We start from the raw sequence: 21,453 nt of genomic DNA, 5'->3' as shown, positions 1-21,453 counted from the left end.
AGTGAGAGTGAGAGTAAGAGAGAGAGAGGGAAAGAGAGAGAGTGAGAGTAAGAGAGCAAGACAGAGTGAGTGAAAGTGAGAGAGTGAGAGAAAGTGAGTGAGAGAGAGCAGAGAGCGAGAGTGAGAGAGCAAGACAGAGTGAGTGAAAATGAGAGAGCGAGAACGAGTGAGACAGAGAACGAGAGAGAGGAAAAGAAGTGTGCAGAGGTTTTCCCAGCCCAGAAGTTGCCTGTTCTATACAGTCAAAAACTCAGTTTAAACATGAATAGTTTTCCTCTCTGTGAACTCTGACATTTGTCTGATTTATCATATCCTTTTCCAGGTGAATCAGTCACTCCGTATGTGCAAAGCAGTGGAAGCTTCCAGAGAAAGACATCTGGACACCAAGAATTGAAGAAAGATTATCTCAACATCAGAATTGGGAAGGAAGGACCACTGAACTGACTCACCAGCGTTTTTACCACCATCTGTAATCTGTTTTTCCTGTTTGTGTGTGTGAGTGAGTGAGTGAAAGGGGGGCTTATTAGGGGATTTGTGCTTTAGTTAGTTATATTATATTGTCAATGGTTTATATCTGTTTATCTGTAACTATAACCAAATTAATTACAATAAATAATAATTATTTCGTACAGAAAGCTGATTTGTGCTTTCTATCAGCCTTGGTCCAAAACTCCAGTAAGTTGGGGAACTGTGCATACCTTGAAAAAATGTTAACATTTGGTATGACTGAGAATAACAGGGCTTGATGAATAACGTGTTACCCCATGGGTGCTGTAACACGTGTAAGAGAGAATGTTAATAAGGAACGGAATCTTTCTGGTGTAGGTGGGACCTCTACAAGCAGGATGGTCTTCATCTAAAGCAGAGGGGTACCAATATCCTGTGGGAGGGGGGATTCGCTAAAGCTATTAAGGTGGATTAAAACTAATACTGCAGGGGGATGGGAACCAAAATTGTAGGACAGCTACAGAAGAGGATGAGAGTAGGGAGTTCCAAAATCAAGTATCTGACACTGGCAAGCGAGAACCTGGTTTGAAGTGTGTGTACTTCAATGCGAGGTGCATCCGAAATAAAGTGGGTGAACTGGCAGCGTGTTTGTACCTGGGACTTCGATGTTGTGGTCATTACGGAGACATGGATAGAGCAGGGACAGGAATGGCTGTTGTAGGTTCCAGGATTCAGATGTTTCAGTAAGAACAGAGGAGATGGTAAAAGAGGGGGAGGTGTGGCATTGTTGATCAGGGACAATATTACAGTTGTAGAAAGGATGTTTGGGGACTCGTTAACTGAGGTAGTATTGGCTGAGGTTAGAAACAGGAAAGGAGAAGGTACCATGTTGGAAGTTTTCTATAGGCCTCCAAATAGTCCCAGAGATGTAGAGGAAAGGATAGCAAAGATGATTCTCGATAGGAGTAAGAGAGACAGGGTAGTTGCCATGGGGGACTTCAACTATCCAAATATTGACTGGGATCACTACAGTACGAGTACTTTTGATGGGTCAGTTTTTGTCCAGTGTGTGCAGGAGGGCTTCCTGACACAGTATGTAGACTGGCCTACAAGGGGCGAAGCCACTTCAGATATAGTTCTGGGTAATGAGCCTGGCCAGGTGTTAGATTTGGAAGTAGGTGAACACTTTGGAGACAGCGATCACAATTCTATCAGGTTTACTTTAGTGATGGAAAGGGATAGGTGTACACCACCGAGCAAGAGTTACAGCTGGGGGAAGGGAAATTATGATGCAATTAGGAAAGATTTAGGAAGCGTAGAATGGGGAAGGAAACTGCAGGGGATGAGCACATTAAAAACGTGGAGCTTATTCAAGGAAAAGCTCCTGTGTGTCCTAGATAAGTATGTACCTGTCAGGCAGGGAGGACAATATAGAATGCGTGAGCTGTAGTTTACTAAAGAAGTGGAATCCCTGGTCAAGAAGAAGAAGAAGGCTTATGTTAGGACAAAATGTGACAACTCAGTTAGGGCGCTTGAGGGTTACAAGGAAGTCAGGAAAGACCTAAAAAGAGAGCTCAAAAGAGCTAGGAGGGGACTTGAAAAGTTGTTGGCGGATAGGATCAGGGTTAACCCTAAGGCTTTCCATAGATATGTCAGGAATAAAAGAATGATGAGAGTTAAATTAAGGCCAATCAAGGATAGTAGTGGGAAGTTGTGTGTGGAGTCAGAGGAGATAGGGGAAGCACTAAATGAATATTTTCCGACAGTGTTCATTATAAAAAATGAAAATGTTGATGAGGAAGATACAGAGATACTTGCATCTCGACCAGAAGAGATGGAGGTTCACAAGGAAGAGGTATTAGAAATACTGCAGAGTGTGAAAATAGACAAGTCCCCTGGGCCAGATGGGATCTATCCTAGGATCCTCTGGGAAGCAAGGTAAGAGATTGCCGAGCCTTTGTCATTGATCTTCAAATCATCATTGTCTACAGGAATAGTGCCTGAGGACTGGAGGATAGCAAATGTGGTTCCCTTGTTCAAAAAGGGTAGTAGAGACAAGGCTGGTAATTACAGACCAGTGAGTCTCACTTCAGTTGTTGGTAAAATGTTGGAAAAGGTTATAAGAGAGAGGATTTATAACCATCTAGAAAAGAATAATCTGATCAGGGACAGTCAGCATGGTTTTGTGAAGGGTAGGTCGTGCCTAACAAATCTTATTGAGGTTTTTGACAAAGTGACCAAACAGGTAGATGAGAGTAAACCGGTTGATGTGGTGTATATGGATTTCAGCAAGGCATTCGATAAGGTTCCCCACAGTAGGCTATTGTACAAAATGTGGAGGAATGGGATTGTGGGAGACATAGCAGTTTGGATCAGTAATTGGCTTGCTGAAAGAAAACAGAGGGTTGTAGTTGATGGAACATGTTTATCTTGGTGTCCAGTTAGTGGCTGCGTACCACAAGGTTCGGTGTTGGGTCCACTGCTGTTTGTCATTTTTATAAATTACCTGGATGAGGGCTTAGAAGGGTGGGTTAGTAAATATGTGCCCGACACTAAGGTCGGTGGAGTTGTGGATAGTGACGAAAGATTAAGTAGGTTGCAGAAAGACATAGATAGGATGCAGAGCTGGGCTGAGAGGTGGCAAATGGAGTTTAATGTGGACAAGTGTGAGGTGATACACTTTGGCCAGAGTAATCAGAATGCAAAGTACTGGGCTAATGTTAGGATTCTTGGGAGTGCAGATGAGCAGAGGGATCTCGATGTCCATATACACAGATCCCTGAAAGTTGCCACCCAGATTGACAGGGTTGTTAAGAAAGCATACAGTGTTTTGACCTTTATTAATAGAGGGACTGAGTTCCAGAACCAGGAGGTTATGCTGCAGCTGTACAAAGCTCTGGTACGGCCACACTTGGAGTATTATGTACAGTTCTGGTCACCGCATTATAAGAAGGATGTGGAAGCTTTGGAAAGGGTGCAAAGGAGGTTTACTAGGATGTTGCCTGGTATGGAGGGAAGGCTGAGGGCCTTGAGGCTGTCCTCGTTAGACAGAAGACGGTTGAGAGGTGACTTAATAGAGACATACAAGATAATCAGAGGGTTAGATAGGGTGGACAGGGAGAGCCTTTTTCAAAGTATGGGGACGGCAAACACAAGGGGACACAACATTAAAGTGAGGGGAGATAGGTATAAGACAGATATCAGAGGTAGTTTCTTTACTCAGAGTAGTAAAGGTATGGAATGCTTTGCCTGCATCGGTAGTAGATTCACCAACTTTAAGTACATTTAAGTCATTGGACAAGTATATGGACGTACATGGAATAGTGTAGGTTAGATGTGCTTCAGATTGGTATGACAGGTCGGCGCAACACCGAGGGCCGAAGGGCCTGTACTGCACTGTTATGTTCTATGTTCTATGTTCTCCAGTACAAATATAGCAGACTAAATACAGAGCTACCATAGAATGATGCGTTTCCAATCGCCATATCAATCCTTGCTATTACTCCATCGAATGAAATGAACACTTTGTGATGAATGATGGGTGACTGTATGCAATGGACTCCTGGTGGAGATTGGACAAACTGATTTCACTCTGGCTGCTCACAGCCAATAGATAAAGCAAGAAACTCACCTTCTGAGGGATGGCCATAGTCAATCCAAAGCAGTCTACCTGGTGGTACAACCGGCACGTGGTGCAAGTTGTCACGGAAACAATCTGGAAGGGATGATACAGGACCCCAAAGAAAACTCGCAGCTGTATCCACCATGTGACTGACTGGCTGCCTGACACATTCCCCATTCCCTCAAATAGACAATCTCAAACCAGGAACAGATTTCCAGCCAAACCTTCAGTTCATGGCAAATATTGGAACTGTACCAGTCAGTCAATGAAAACAGATTAAGGGACAGAATATAAGAAACAGTTGTTGAAATGAGAAGGACAGTGCCTCCTTTTTCAAAAGAATTGAGGATGGCACGGTGGTTCAGTGGTTAGCACAGCTGCTTCACAGCGCCAGGGACCTGGGTTCAATACCAGCCGCAGGCAACTGTCTGTGTGGAGTTTACACATTCTCCCCGTGTCTGCGTGGGTTTCCTCCCACTGTGTAGATTAGATGGATTGGCCATGCTAAATTGCCCACAGTGTTCAGGCTAGGTGGGTTAGCCATGGAAAACGCAGGGTCACGTGGACAGTCAGGGAGGGATAGTTTTTGGAGGGTTTTGATGGACTGAATGGCCTGCTTCCACACTGTAGGGATTCTATGACTTTACTCCCCACATTTTAAGTTCTAAAGGATACTCAATGATTCATCAAAAAATAAACCAGGTGGCTGTATTGTATGGGCATTTGTCTATCAGAAAGCAAAAACATAACTCACTAGTCCATGACAGTGTGTAGGTTCCACACAGCAGCCTCCCCTTTCATCAATCAGTCTAACATTCTAAGCTCCTCTCATTCATATGGTCATGTAGTATGGTGAGGCATGCCTCACCACACACTTTACATTCAACAATCGGTCATGTCGTATCTCCTTACCTATGTCTTACAGTGAAAGTCCTCTTTAAAGTCATCATGGTGGCAGAAACATAGAAGATACGAACAGGAGGAGGCCATTTGGCCCTTCAAGTCTACTCCAACATCCATTATGATCATGGCTGATCATCCAACATAACAGCCTAATCCTGCTTTCTCTCTTATATCCTTTGAACCCATTCACCCCAAGTGCTAAATCTAGCCACCCCTTGAATGTTTTAGCATCAATTACTTCCTGTGATAATGAATTCCACAGGCTCACCACTCTGTGGGTGAAGAAATGTCTCCTCATCTCCACCCGAAATGGAGAATCCTCAGACTATGACACACCCACCTTCGGGAACATCCTCCCTGCATCTACCCTGTCTAGTCCTGATACACTTTTAAAAGTCTCAATGAGATCCCTCCTCACTCGTCTGATCTCCAGAGAAAACATCTTGGTCAATCTCTCCTGATACGTCAGTCCTGCTATCCCCAGAATCAGCCTGGGAAACCTTCCCTGCACTCCCTCCAGAACAAGAGCGTCCTTCCTCAGAAAAGGACACCAAAACTGTACACAATATTCTAGGTATGGCCTCACTAGGGCCCTATATAACTGCAGCTGAAAATGTGTTGCTGGTTAAAGCACAGCAGGTCAGGCAGCATCCAAGGAACAGGAAATTCAACATTTCGGGCATAAGCCTTTCATCATGCCCGAAACGTCGAATTTCCTGTTCCTTGGATGCTGCCTGACCTGCTGTGCTTTAACCAGCAACACATTTTCAGCTCTGATCTCCCGCATCTGCAGACCTCATTTTTTACCCTATCTAACTGCATACCATTTGGACAACATCCCACTTGCCTTCTTTACCACCTGCTGCGCCTGCATGCTTACCACCAGCACCTGGTGCACCCAGGTCCCACTGCACACTCCCCTCTCACAAGGTACAGCCATCCAGGTAGTAACCTGCCTTCTTGTTTTTGAGAGGAACTCATCCCCTTTCTACTACAAACCTGCTACTTTAAGATCAAAACTGTACTGTGCTTCTGATGTTGCTCAGCATATGCCTTGATACAGCATTCATCCATTCCCTCTCACATTCCGTCTCTATTAGGCTTTGAGTGTCAGTGTGGTTAAAAGAAGCTTTTATTCACCACAGAAGTGATTGCTTTGAGCTCAGGCCAATGAATCAATAGCAGAACAAACTTTTCTTCTAAGCAAAGCAAAGAATGAAGTATTGCATATGCTACACTTTTCCATATCCATAACATTTACCACACATTGGAAACATCACAGCCTCCTGCCTTACCAAGATTAGTTTTCCATTTTAGACAGCACAATTTCCAAAATTGCAATACTTTCCATGCTTCCTTCATGGTGGTAAAATAGAAAGAAATGCCATGTCCCAATCCTAATTAATGCAATTATGATAATACTGTGTCTAAGTTAGCAGATTGGAAGATTGGGTACAGCGCAGTCGCCAGCAGATGCTGAAGGAACAGAGAGTTGCAGCATGTCAATGGAACATTATATGTTTGAAAACATAATTCCTGAAATGTAAGGAATGGTTCTTTGCACCAAATATTGGCAACTGGTGTTGGAAGGTGCATATACATCAGAACGGGAGTATTCCATTCAGATCCTCCAGCCTCGTTTCATATTCAGTCTCACTCCCACTGCTGATCCCCCCCACCATCAACATCCTGGGAGTTACCATTGACCAGAAAGGGAAGTGAACTTGCTATATAGATACGATGGCTAATACAGCAGATCAGAGTCAGAGAGTTATACCGTGCAGAAGCAGATGTTTCTGTCCAATATGCCCATGCCGACCAGATATCCTAAATTAACTTAGTCCCATTTGCCTGTATTTGGCCCATACCCCTCTAAACTCTTCCTATTCATATACCCATCCAAATGCCTTTTAAATGTTGCAATTGTGCCAGCCTCCACCACTTCCTCTGGCAGCTCGTTCCATACACGTTCCAACTTCTGGCTGACTTTTAAACATGGTCCTTGAGGTTATGTAGGGGAAGGTGGCCATCAATTTTACACAAAAAAATCTCCCACAGGAAATTTGAGGCAAATCTGTTTTAATGGTGGACGCAGGATTGTTACCGGTGAGAGATCAGGGACAGATCCCCCAACTGCTCTCTGAAATACTAGCATGGCATCTTCTTCCTCATCTCCTGAATGGTCTAGATCCACGTGCAATCGGAGATCTCAGAAAACAAGACAACGCGATGAAGCCTTTCACCTTGAGCCTGAGTTCAAATCCAGCTCTGCCTTAACGAATGAGCATCTCTCTCTGCACCTTCGCTGTCAGAATGAAGTGGGAAGCAGCCTCCAGCAAACAAACATGGGCAAACCCTTTCACAGCAGCACATAGACAGAGCTGGGGAGCTCTCCATCTTGTTGATAAATCGCACAGCACGGGGTTCCACTGCACAAAACCACCCACATTTAGTATTTAATTTGGAAATATTTCATTTAGTAGAAAGTACAAAATATATTCTCTGAATGAGACCACTGGTGACCTCTCAACTGGTAAAACAGTCCCCTGGTTTATAGTTATAGGTTCAGTGCATTGTAGTATAGGAGTTGGGGTGTCATGTTGTGGCTGTGCAGGACGGTGGTTAGGCCACATTTGGAACACTGCATTCAACTCTGGTCTACCTGCTATAGAAAAGATATGGTTGGCTCAGTGGTTAGCACCACTACCTCACAGCACCAGGGTTCCCAGATTTGATTCCAGCCTCAGGCGATTGTCTGTGTGGCGTTTGCACATTCTGTGTGGGTTTCCTCCCACAGTCCAAAGATGTGCAGCTCAGGTAAATTGCCCATAGGTTAGGTGTGTTAGTCAGAGGGAAATTCCCTGTAGGGAATCTAATCTTTATTTCAAATGGTTCAGAAAAGATTTACGAGGATACTGCCAGGGTTGGAAGGTTTGAGTTCTGGGAGAGACTGAACAGGCTGTTTTCCCTAGAGTGTCAGAGGCTGAGGGGTGACCTTAAAGAGGCTTATACAATGAGGAGGAACATGGATAGGGTAAATAGACATGGCCTTTTTCCCCAGGGTAAGGGGAGTCCAAAACCAGAGGGTTTAAGGTGAGACGGGAAAGATTTAAAAGTGACCTTTCTCATGCACAGGGTGGAGTAAGCTGCAAGTGGTGGAGGCTGGTACGATCACAACATTTAAAAGGCATCTGGATGGGTGTATAAATAGGAAGGGTTTGGAGGGATATGGGCCAAGTGCTGGCAAATGGGACTAAATTAATTTTGGATATCTGATTGGCATGGACAAGTTGGACTGAAGGGTCTGTTCCCATACTGTATAACCTTATAACTATGACTGGGTTCTGGGGTTGTAAGCTGTCGGGCAGAGAGCAAGTTAATTTCTGACAAACTGCGAGGCCTCTGTAAATCCTTGTGGTTTGTTATGCTGTTGGCAGGCAGGGTGGAATGGATTGATCTCTGTGACCTCTGCGGAAATGAAAGCCTGTGAGGTGGTCAGTGTTTTTGTTTCGCCCAGAAACCTTGCCTTTTCATCAGCTCCTTCAACACTCCTGCTCCCCACACCTCCGACAAACCGCATCCGCCTCGTTATGTGAAGAACCAAAGACTATCCTGCCCAAAAACAAAAACTGACCGTTTTTCAAGCCTCCATCCCCACCACCCTCCACACTAACAGCTGCTGTGACCTCCAGTTTCTCACACTGGAGCCTTGTGAACAATCCAGGTATAAAATCATGGAAGTGTTTGGGGAACATCATGCCAGAAGGAGTAAGAGGAGATCGAGAAGAGGAAGATGCTGGGACCACCTTTCTGCCAGGGCTGGACGTGCTCCCTATAGGGGCATCCCCACAGCACTCTGGGCTTTACACACTCCAGCTTCAGACTGCACTATTGAGGAAAGGCAGGGAAGTATCACCAGCAACATCATCAGGGGGACGGTGAATGCTGTCATCCTAATGGAGGGCCGAGGACAAAATCAGAGTTACTTCCCCCTGGCCTGTGCCTGAGCAATTCTCAGTGCCCTGACACACACATAAACACACACACACACACACACACAGACATAAACACACACTCTCTCTCTCTCTCACACACACACACACACTCTCACATGTGAGCCCCTATGGTAGACACAATGACAGCAGTCTGGACTTCGTGCTGTTTGTGTGGCAATGGGAAGGCAGACAGTGGCAATCAGACATGCAAGTCCCATTTACATTTCCAATGACCCCGACCTCTCCCACAGTCATTGAACTTCTTGTATCCAGCTCCTGAGGGGTTGAAGGCCTGTGTTAGTCTGCGTATCTACCTACTGCCTCTGTCTCTCTAAGAAGGCATTGAAAGGCCTTCTGGTAGAAACACCATCTTGCCCCATCTCGTCCCAAGCTCTACATGCCAGCAGTGTAGGGCTGGTTGCTCCCATTGTTGCAGGTTACCCATAATTCATGCCCTCTCGATGCCACATGTGGGTGGGTGGTGATGGAAAACAATTTAAAGGTACTGTGCACTCAAAGGAGGTGTAACATAAATGACAATTTGGGGGAAGATCAGTCTCTGTTAGGTTGCCCCATTCCTCATTCTTTCCTAAGTTACAGTGCAGAGAGAGGCCATTCAACCCATCGAGTCCACACATGACCCTCCGAAAAACATCCCACCCAGACCAAACTAACCCCTCCATCTCACATTTCCCATGGCTAACCCGCCTAGCCTGCACACCATTGGGCAATTTAGCATGGCCAATCCACCTAACCTACACATCTTTGGACTGTGGGAGGAAACCAGAGCACCCGGAGGGAACCCACACGGACATAGGGAAAAATCACAAACTCCACACAGACTAGAATCGAACCCAGGTCCTTGGCGCTGTGAGGCAGTTGTGTTAACCACTGAGCCACCATGTCACCCACAGTCAGATGCAATTCTTCAGGATCCCCTGCATCTACAATGTACCTCCCCTTTAGAAGGTGCTGGCTAACTTTAAGAAACACTGGGAAGTTACAATGTTGGTACATGCAGCCAGCAAACAGCGTTAGCTGTGTCCTGAAATGACAGGGAGTGGGCAGTGCCAACGTGCATGCTACTGCCATGTCAATGAATGGGTAGATTGCAACCCTTGTCCACTCAGTACAGCCACCCGGCTCTCCTCTTCTGGAACAAATAAAAACAAATTGCTGGAGAAACTCAGCAGCTCTCGCAGTGTGTGTAGAGGGAGAAACAGAACCAACACTCAGAGTCCAATAACCCTTTTTTTTTAAACTGATAGCAGCTACACAAGTGGGTCTCTTGATCTGGATTCATGCTCAAAGGGAAATGGGAGGGAGATACCGTCTGTTCTTAATGATGGCTGCAGCTCCTGAGGGAGTATCTGATCAGGCAACCACACATTTTATTTTGTTAAAACTCAAATAAGCATCCACCTGACAGGACAATTAATATTCTGTCAAACTTGTGTGAAAGAATTGCTTCTTTTGTAGTCACCATTCATGTGACAGAAAACCAGCCTGAGTTTTCTCAATCCACGCCTGGGCTGTATGTTTCTCAGGACTGTCAACATTGACTCGTGTTATATACCCTATATTGAAGACTCTAGCCCCTCTCCTTTGTATAACTGCTGAGCGTGTGATCATGTTCATTTTGTTTCAGAGATGTGTAAAGTTTGGGCAAATGAAATGTCAAAAATCACTTGATGGATGGTCTTTGCTTCTGTGACATCTGATGAAGGGCTTATGCCCGAAACGTCGAATTTCCTATTCCTTGGATGCTGCCTAACCTGCTGTGCTTTAACCAGCAACACATTTTCAACTATAAGCTTGACTAGTCAGTAGTCATTCCTGATTAAGGGCTTTTGCCCTAAGCGTCGATTTTCCTGCTCCTCGGATGCTGCCTGACCTGCTGTGCTTTTCCAGCACCACTCTCATCTAGACTCTGATCTCCAGCATCTGCAGTAGCCACTTCTGCCTAGTCAACCAGTCATTACACCAGATGGACAGAAAATCACTCACCCACGTCCCGCGAGTGAATGAGAAAGAAAAAACCCACAGAAGTGGACAGACTCCGCAGTTTCAGTGGCAAAGTCTGTTTTTCTTAGATTTCCACAAATACTATCTAATCCAGTTCTGTTTTTGTTCCGAACTGTCTGCAGCGTTAATGTGAATGTTGTTCTTCCTTTCATTCAAAACTAAACCAGTGTTTCCAAAACTTACAAAATGCTGCAGCACGTTTTGTTTTTAATCCCAGCATGTTTGGAAGTGTCAGTATGTCAGTGCTCGAAGGGTTAAGTGCTAGCTAGTGGTGCCTAGGTAAGAACACGTCCTAGTGCAGCAACCTCAGTGCTGCCCTCTGATGGCTTCACTGCCAACTGCTAGCAGCTGAAACATGCAGGCAAGTCACTATTCCTAAAGGGACAGTGCTACCAATGATACAAGTGAACTGCACTGAAAACATGGTTTAGATTACTTACAGTGCGGAAACAGGCCCTTTGGCCCAACAAGTCCACACCGACCCATCGAAGCGCAACCCACCTTTCCCGTACATTTACCCCTTACCTAACACTAGGGGCAATTTAGCATGGTCAATTCACCTGACCTGCACATCTTTGTGACTGTGGGAGGAAACCGGAGCACCCGGAGGAAACCCACGCAGACACGGGGAGAATGTGCAAACTCCACACAGTCAGTCGCCTGAGTCGGGAATTGAACCCGGGTCTCTGGCGCTGTGAGGCAGCAGTGCTAACTGCTGTGCCACCATGCCACCCACTGTGGTCACCTACACAACACAATCTGTCAAAGATGCACCAGTTTTCAAAAGAAAATATTTATTAACGTCACCATAAATAATCCACAACACATTTGGTAGCAGGAACACACTGGAGGATGCAGAGATGTTCTAGCGAAGTTTGCCGATGATATAAAGTTAGGTGGACAGGCAGGTAGTACTGAGGAAGTGGGGAGGCTACAGAAGGATCTAGACAGTTTGGGAGAGTGGTCCAGGAAATGGCTGATGGAATTCAATGTGAGCAAATGCAAGGTCTTGCACTTTGGAAAAAAGAATACAAGCATGGACTACTTTCTAAACTGTGAGAAAATTTGTAAAGCCAAAGTACAAAAGGATCTGGGAGTGCTAGTCGAGGATTCTCTAAAGGTAAACATGCAGGTTGAGTCCGTGATTAAGAAAGCGAATGCAATGTTGTCATTTATCTCAAGAGGGTTGGAATATAAAAGCACCGTTGTGCTACTGAGACTTTATAAAGCTCTGGTTAGGCCCCATTTGAAGTATTGAGTCCAGTTTTGGTCCCCACACCTCAGGAAGGACATACTGGCACTGGAGCGTGTCCAGCGGAGATTCACACGGATGACCCCTGGAATGGTTGGTCTAACATACGAGGGACGGCTGAGGATCCTGGGATTGTATTCATTGGAGTTGAGAAGATTAAGGGGAGACTTAATAGAAACTTACAAGATAATACATGGCTTGGAAAGGGTGGACGCTAGGAAATTGCTTCCGTTAGGCGAGGAGACTAGGACCCGGGGACACAGCCTTAGAATTAGAGGGGGTCAATTCAGAACAGAAATGCGGAGACATTTCTTCAGCCAGAGAGCGGTGGGCCTGTGGAATTCATTGCCATGGAGTGCAGTGGAGGCCGGGACGCTAAATGTCTTCAAGGCAGAGATTGATAGATTCCTGATGTCTCGAGGAATTAAGGGCTACAGGGAGAATGTGGGTAAGTGGAGTTGAAATGCCCATCAGCCATGAATGAATGGCGTTGTGGACTCGATGGGCTGAATGGCCTTACTCCCACTCCTATGTCTTATGTTGCTTGATTAGTCATCCAGGGGTCTAATATTCCAGTGAGTTCAAATCCCAGCATAACAGTCTTGAGAATTAGAGTTCATTTCTAAAAGCCTGCTGTTTAGAATTAGTGGCCATAACCTTCTTCTTCTCTCCCATCCTCTCAGAAAACCTGGCGTCCTGGTCAAGTCTGGACTATATGTGAGTCACATCCCACGTTGAGATGAAGGACTGCCCTTTGAAGAAGTCAAGTGAATGACTGAAATTGGTAGTAAAGGTAAATCAGAGTGTGACAGCTCCAGGCCCGAGTGTGGAGTTAAGTCGACGATGTTTTATTGAATTGGGTGCAGCTGACTTGAGGGAGCACATTCCCAAATCAAAAACAGAAATTTGCTGCAGAAACTCAGCAGATTTATGGGGAGAACTGAAGAAGGGTCACGTTGGACCCGAAGCGTTAACTCTGCTTTCTCTCCACAGACGCCGAGTTTCCCAGCAGTTTCAGATTTCCAGTATCCACAGTTCGTTGCTTCATGATATAATTCCTGCTCATAGTTCACATGGTCTTGAGTGAAGGACACCACCTTCCTCAGCAGCAGCTCAGGATAAAAGCCAACGCGAATCTGTTCCTTTGTTAAAAAAAAAATTCTACAACTGCCCACAGTAAATGCTTCTCTTAGTGAACCCAGCAGCATTCACATGCAGATTAACTAGTGTTGCAGTAATATGATCGTGGTATCATAATGGAGTTAATATAAGTTTATTCACTTTGAGCTTATTTCCCATACTCAACTCTGAGAAAGAGGCATGTACAATTTTCCCAGAAGTCATTTGATTAGGAAGCACAGAAAAAGGGCCAATGAAAAGCACGAGGATTGATAATTGTTTGTGCATTTTTAGCAATGTTTGATAGTTCTCTCCTTTCACAGCCTCACTACCAGTCAGATTAGATTACTTACAGTGTGGAAACAGGCCCTTCGGCCCAACAAGTCCATACCGACCCGCATCCCACCCAGACCCCTACATTTACCTCTTATCTAACACTACGGGCAATTTAGCATGGCCAATTCACCTGACCCGCACATCTTTGTGGGAGGAAACCGGAGCACCCGGAGGAAACCCACACAGACACGGGGAGAATGTGCAAACTCCACACAGTCAGTCGCCTGAGGTGGGAATTGAACCCGGGTCTCTGGCACTGTGAGGCAGCAGTGCTAACCACTGTGCCACCCACTCAGCCCCATGTCATTTTATACTGGCAGACAACTGCAGCGACCACAAAACACACACATATCCAGAGAGAATGATTCAGTTGCGTTGTGCACTATCGCAATCTTGGCATCCTTGTTAATGCATCCAGTTCTACCACAGGGTGGTTAGGTCCCACAGGGCTTCCTACTGGTGGAGGAAAACAGCACTTGAAACCCACTGTGGGCAAAGACAACACTTTATCACATCAAAACCACTTTTCTTGGTAAATGGAAGAACTCCACTTAAGGAAAAATGGTCTGTGCATATTCTGAACGATGGAATCCTTACAAAGTGGGAATAGGTCATTTAGCCCATTGTGTCCACACCAACTCTCTGAACAATAACCCACCCAGACCCATCCCTATTACTCCACATTTACCCCTGACTAATACAACTAACCTACACATCCCTGAACACCATGTTAACTAGCCAATGCACCCATCCTGCACATCTTTGGATTGTGGTAGGAAACCAGAGGGAACCCATGCAGACACAGGGAGAACTTGCAAACTCCATACAGATAGTCACCTGAGGCTGGAATCGAACCCAGGTCCCTGGCACTGTGAGGCAGCAGCGCTAACCACTGAGCCACCACACTGCCCCTATTGGTGGAGAAAAACAGCACTTAAAACCCACAGTGTACAAAGACAACACTTTACACCATCGAAATCACTTCTCTTGGTAAATGGGAGAACTCCACTTCAGGAGAAATGGACTGTGCATAGTCTGAAGGTGTGGTTTTCAAAAAATACTGAATAATAATCACACTGGAAACAATTGAGAACACAGCAAAATATTCCCTGTCAAATTCTGGTCTGCCTGCTACAGGGAAAATATATTGTGAAACTTGAAAGTGTTCGGAAACAAGTTACAGGGATGTTGCCAGGGTTTGGAGGGTTTGAGCTATAGGGAGAGGCTGAATAGGCCGGGGCTGTTTTCCCTGGAGCAGCAGAGGCTGAAGGTGACCTTATAGAGGTTTGTAAAATCATGAGGGGCATGGACAGGGTAAATAGCCAAGGCCTTATCCCCAGGGTGAGCGAGTCCAAAACCAGAAGGCATAGGTTTTGGGTGAGAGGGGAAAGATTTGAAAAGGACCTGTGGGGCAACTTTGTCACACAGAGGGTGGTACGTGTATGGAATGAACTGCCAGAGGAAGTAGTGGAGGCTGGTACAATTACAACACTTAAAAGGCATGTGGATGGATGTATGAATAGGAAGGGTTTAGCAGGATATGGGCTAAATGCTGTCGAATGGGACGAGAGTAATTTAGGATAACTGGTTGTCATGGACGAGTTGGACTGAAGGGTCTGTTTCCATGCTGCACCGCTCTATAACTATGACTCTAAATCAAATATTGTCTTGTCTCCAACAGGCTGACACATCTAACAGGACCAAAGTCCCAAGTAGCCAACATTCACAGGAAGCCTTCGACAACAATTCATTGGGATTCTCTCAACTCCTGCAGTAACCTCAACCATTCCTGCACAATTTCTTTGAGATTTGCACTGATTGAAATTACTGCAGGTGAATGAGAAAGAAGAAAACCACAGGATCTACATGCATCACCAATTTAAGACCATCTGAGTCAAGCTCAAATCCTGGCTTCATCTGACATCTGTCCATAAACAGGGTGGCAGTTAGGGAAAAAAGGACTTGCATTTATATAGTGACTTTCTTTGGTTTGGCGACGTTGGAATACGGCATGGCAATTCTGGTCTCCCTGCTTCCGGAAAGATGTTGTGAAACTTGAAAGGGTTCAGAAAAGGATGTTGCCAGGGTTGGAGGATTTGAGCTACAGGGAGAGGCTGAACAGGCTGGGGCTGTTTTCCCTGGAGCGTCGGAGGCTCAGGGGTGACCTTACCGAGTTTTATAAAATCATGAGGGACATTGGCAGGTGAATGGACAAGGTTTTTTTCCTAGAGTGAGGAAGTCCAAAGCCAAATGGCAAAGGTTTAAGGTGAGAGGGGAAAAATTTAAAAGGGACCTAATGGACAGAGGGTGGTGCCCGCACAGAATGAGCCAGAGGAACGGTACATATACAACATTTAATGGATATATGAATAGGAAACATTTAGAGAGATATGGGCATCACAACACACAGTGCCAGCTTAGGTACAAAGCAGTAAAATAAACAAACTTAAAAAGTTGAGCATTACCTTCATAGAATAAGTAGATAAATAGAGAAATAAGGTAATAGTTAACATTAAAGTACTTCTTAATATAGACTAGAAAAATAAAGGAATAAAGTTAAAAGCTCAACACTCTTTGATGAACTCTCTGCCTCGGTTATATTTGAGGTGTTCTAGGGCACAGAGTTGAGAGTGTGGTGCTAGAAAAGCACAGCAAGTCAGGCAGCATCCGGGGAGCAGGAGAATTGAAGAGCTTACACCCGAACTGATGACTCCTCTGCTCCTCAGATGCTGCCTGACCTGCTGTGCTTAACCAGTGCCACACTTTTTAAATCTGATCTGCAGTCCTCACTTTCTCCTAGGGCACAGACTCAAACAAACTGGGAGGAAGCTACTGTACCTGGTCACATGGAGGTGGGTTTTAAACAGGACCCGGTGGAAATGAGAGTGTGGATCAGCTGCCAGAAAATGTCTGCACCCTCTGGTGATTTCACAGAGACCAACTCACCACCAGCAATGGCACAGAGCTGCTCGGAATCATTACGTAGACAGATTGGGGTTCTACTGGGGTCTTCCAGCCAGTGGCTTGTTGGCATTCAGGCCTGAGGTGGGGTGAGGCATGGTGGAGGTGGTGACAAGGACTCCTACACTCACTCATTGCTCCACTAGCAGCAGCAGAAGCATCCCCTCCACAGGTCTAGGCTGGTTGCCATAGCTACATAACTCCTCAAATTAAAGATCGAAACTTCCTCAAACACTTCAAGATGAAGGATCCCACAGGACTCCCCTTCTCAATTGAACAGCACTTCCAGAGACTACCTTTGAACTGGAAGATCTCATAAGCTGTCAATGAGTTGGGTGAGGAATGTAAATCGGGATTTGAAAAGGGTCCTGTACTGCCATTATTCTTAAAGGAGACAGGATTCCATCCATTGTGAGGCAGTTATGCCGCCATCTTTTCACGTATTCAATCCTTTCTTGCCCTCTTGTCCCTTTGGCTCTCTGTTCACTTAACCTGCTTAACACCTTGCTGCTCTGTTCAGAGCTCATCAATCTAAAACATCAACTTAGTTTCTCTACCCTAACTTGCTGAGTGTTTGCCACCATTTTCTGTTTGTTGTACGATTATTACTTCTCCTAACTGCAGTCAATGCAAAACACTAATTCTTCCTCTTCCAAACCTACACATGACAATACACATATACTATGACTGACTAACGATACGACAACTGCAAGAGTAACAAAGGATAGTCATAGTTTGGATTTACACATCAGAATTTCACCATAGGGAGGTTAATGCAGACTGGAGTGATGAGCTTATGTATACAAAACAAATCACTGGTTGTCAAGTGAGTTACAAAACAGTAATAATACAAGAAAGTTTTCCAGACAATATTAAACCACAAGAACCAGCCTCTGGTTTCTTCTGAACATCAGCAGAAAAGTGAGATGGAATGATTGTCAAATATTTATAATCCTTTGCACTGAACATGTTTTTGTTTAAGGGACTTTGTGCAATTTTCATGCCGATGATGTGATGGGAGCAAAAAGGCAATTTTCTAATGAAGGGTCTTACCCAAAGCACTAAATCCCATGTCACTGCTTTTTCAATGTCGACTCACCCACTCCATAATCCCAGCGTTTTCTGTTCCTGCATCTTTCAGACATTCCCTTGACAAAGCAGTGCCACAACGGGCCAGATATCAGACATACCGATTAACACAGAGTAACTGATTGTACTCATTACACGGGTTTACTCAAATGCCATATCCCCACCCCAAAACAAAACTGTCATTACTGTTTGAGTCTGTGTTGTGGTACTAGCAGTGAACTGCATTTGTGTGGCCGGTTATCCTACATTGACTGAAGGACACAAACCATGTTGATTCTACTTTTCCTACCGTTAAGGAGCTGAAGTCGAACACTCACTGCCACCTTTCCAGAATGACTGAGGTGTATTTAAATTGATGGTGTTTAGGGGAACAAGCTGGGGAGAAATTTGGGTAGTTGGTGTTGTGCTTTGGGGGATGAGTGTAATCTCCTCTGCCTTTTGTTCAATAGGATCCTGGCTGATCGTCTATCTCAATGTTAATATGGAATCCCTACAGTGTGGAAGCAGGCCATTCAGCCCATTGAGTCCATATCAACCCTCTGAAGAACATTGCATCTGCCCCTTCTTTTTAACCCTGCATTCCCTGTGGCTAATCCACCTTGCATGCACATCGCTGGACACTACGGGTAGTTTAGCATGACCAATCCACTTAACCTGCATGTCTTTGGACTGTGAAAGGAAACCCACGCAGACATGGGGAGAATGTGCAAACTCCACTCAGTCATTCAAGAGTGGAATCGAACCTGGGTCCCTGGTGCTGTGAGGCAGCAGTGCTAACCACTGAACCACTGTGCCACCCACTTAAAATTCCCACATTCTCCCAATATCCCCTTATGTTTTAAAATCTGAAACTTTCTTGATTATATTCAGTGACTTGGCCTCCACAACCCTCTGTGGTTGAGTATTTCATAGATTTGCTTCCCTTTTGATGATGGAATGTTTCTTCATCTCAGTCCGAATTCATCTCAAACCCATATCCTGAGGTTGTGTCCCCTGGTTCCAGTCTGGACGGCCCTGTTAGAATGGGGTATGTTTCAAACTGATCCCCTCTCATTCTATACATCCCTGGATACTATGGGGCAATTTAACATGGCCAACTAACATTCTTGGACTGTGGGAGGAAACAGAGCAAACTGATGCAAGACACAGGGGAAATGTGCAAACCCCACCCAGACAGTCACCCAAGGGTGGAGTCAAAGCCAGTTCCCTGAGGCTGTGAGGCTGCAGTGTTTACCACTGTGTCGCCCTGTCTACTGAGATTACACACCAGATCATCTTCATGAGCTCCAAAGCAGCTCCTCCCCCCCCGGCCGCTGAGAATGAACCTGCCCCCAGCTGCCCCAGTGCCATTTCCTGGTGGCACCCATCCGACCAAGCAAGTCAAAAGGGGAAGGGGGCTCTCAGTGGGAGGGAGGTGGGGGCTCTCAGAGGGGGTTCTCAGTGCGGTTGAGGAGTGGGTTCTCAGTGGGGGTGAGGTGGGGGGAGGTGGAGGCTCTAAGTGGGGTGGGAGGTGGGGACTCTCAGTGGGGGAGGTGGGGATGAGCTGGGGCTCAGGTGGGGCTCTCAGTGGGAGTGAGGTGGGGGCTCTCAGTGGGGCTCAGGTGGGGCTCTCAGTGGGGATGAGGTGGGGGTGCTGCAAATGAAATGGACTGGCTCCTGCCACAGCACGAGCAAACAAGCTGTGTCAACGTGGGAAAATGGGAACAAAGGAGGAGGCCATTCAGCCCTTCGAGCCCATTTCACAACGCAACTAGATCACAGCTGAACTAAAAGATAAGTAAAGGACTGTGGGTGTAAGAAATAGGGTGCGACAGATTTGGATGGCAGTTATACTGCGTGTTGTGATGTAAAACTGGTGCACATTAGGTTACACAGTCATGTGTGCTTACTTTATTAAATAATACAAATGATCTGCCTGACCTGCTGAGTATTTTCAGTACATTGTGTAACATTTACAGTATTTTTGCTTTTGCTTTTGGTGTTCAATTGCACCGTTGGCCAGTAACCTTCATCCAGCATCCCCTCCCAAGGCCAGGCCAGGCATAACCCACGCCTCCCCCTGGTCGTAGCAAACCCATCGCTGTGCCAACCAGCCATCTCTGCGCAGATATCAGAGTCGGCTCAAAAAACAAACATGCACATTTTCAAACTTTCCAAAATATCACAGCATTATTCCACACCCAGCGACACAGTGAGACTAACTGAGTTTACCAACGTGCAGAGAACTGACAATGGGATAATGATCCTCTCACTGTAAGAATCAACTGTTCATCAGTCATCCCTGGTGGAGGAGTGAGGATCTGGGAACTCGTTGCAGCTCCTCAAGACCCTCAGCCCATATTGATACTGAACAGTATCATTTCACCAGACGATGGAAGAGAGGCTTGGTAGGAATGGGACATTTGAGGTGAAGCGGAGCAAAATTGGAGATACATAAAACTCAGTTAAGGTCCCAAGTAGATTCACTGCCGACGAGAAGTAAAAATAATTCCCCAGTTGGGTACTCAGCGGAGACCGTGACCATAACAGGGTATTACAATAGAGGCCAGTCCCTGAACAGAACTGGAAAAGAGTCCTTAGTATACAGCTAACTGTCATCAAACATAGAGGAACAGTACAACCAGAGTGGTACATTGTCACATACAGTCCTACAGATCAATCCTAGGTTATACATAGCCCTTTCCTCCTTAAATAGGCTATATTTCGATTCCGTCTTCCTACAAAGAGACAGAAGCCCAAGTTTGTACACAGAAGATCGGTTCTCTGCAGCCCAGCTCCGACAGAAAGAGGGGGACGTTTCTGTTTGCAAGACAGAGTCCAGTCAGTCAGTCCCGATGCTAAAACATCACTGACCCTAGAAGCTGGAACCTGCCTCCCAGAGAGACCCGATCGGATTCAGCCCAGTGAAAGGATACATACCACGGTTGCCTGCAGCCGCACAGGTTCGCTCGCTGTAACCCTCTCGGGCTCCTGTTCCAGGGGGGCACCCGGACTCCAGGGAATGAGGAGGAGAACAGCACCCAGCACTTTCAAGGATGAGGGGCGCCGGAGCGAATGTTGCAAAGTCATTATGCGCCCCCGACCTCAGAAATAAAGGTCCGTTCACAGGAGTGGGTTGTTTTGTAACCGGTTGAGTTGTTCAAGTGAAACCGGTGCAGTCATTTCAGAAAGGGCACAACTGCCTGGGAGCAGAACCCGACTTTTCTTCCCACAACTACATCGGAGTCGGGTCAGAGCTCCCTGCTCTCTCCTCAGCAGCTCGGAGCTTGACTTTACAAGCAGCCGGAATGTTCAGGGGCGTGTGTGTGTGTTTTGGCTGCGGAGGGAACAGTAATCAGAAAGAATATGAACCAACAGCAGTTATTAGCACCACCCAGCCAGCTAACGGGGGCCACAAGTCACCGCCCAGTCCGCTTTTAAACAGGCAATACTTTGGTGAGTGAGTAGGGCGTGACTACAGGACTGTACTTATATTGCACCTTGTGAGGTGAGACTGGTGCATGTCTGAGTTATGTATCATATTTATGCTCGTAATTTGTGATTTCAAAATCCTGGCAGAAAGCATTGACGCACCACATTAGACCAAATCTTAAATTGCGTGAAAGTATAAGTTTCATCCCTCCAACTTTACAATTGCCTGGGAGTTTTGCACTTTTCCACGCCTCATATACACTGCCCAGGTTTGCCACGCAATTGGCAGTGGT

The 21,453-nt window shown here is 45.8% G+C and overlaps 1 protein-coding gene across 1 annotated transcript in view; it reads right to left on the bottom strand.

Moving 5' to 3' along the window:
- mmp28 (matrix metallopeptidase 28) overlaps positions 1-21,138 on the bottom strand; it is a 102,692-nt gene extending 81,554 nt beyond the window's left edge. The window contains exon 1 of the mRNA XM_060848002.1: positions 20,669-21,138. Coding sequence (XP_060703985.1) covers positions 20,669-20,818 — 150 coding nt within the window. The 5' untranslated portion in view covers positions 20,819-21,138. The remainder of the gene's footprint in view (positions 1-20,668) is intronic.
- Between the last annotated feature and the right edge of the window lie 315 nt (positions 21,139-21,453).

Source organism: Hemiscyllium ocellatum, chromosome 31 (assembly GCF_020745735.1).
Source record: "Hemiscyllium ocellatum isolate sHemOce1 chromosome 31, sHemOce1.pat.X.cur, whole genome shotgun sequence".
Taxonomy (NCBI): Eukaryota; Metazoa; Chordata; class Chondrichthyes; order Orectolobiformes; family Hemiscylliidae; genus Hemiscyllium; species Hemiscyllium ocellatum.
This window is presented reverse-complemented; position numbering and strand designations above follow the sequence as displayed.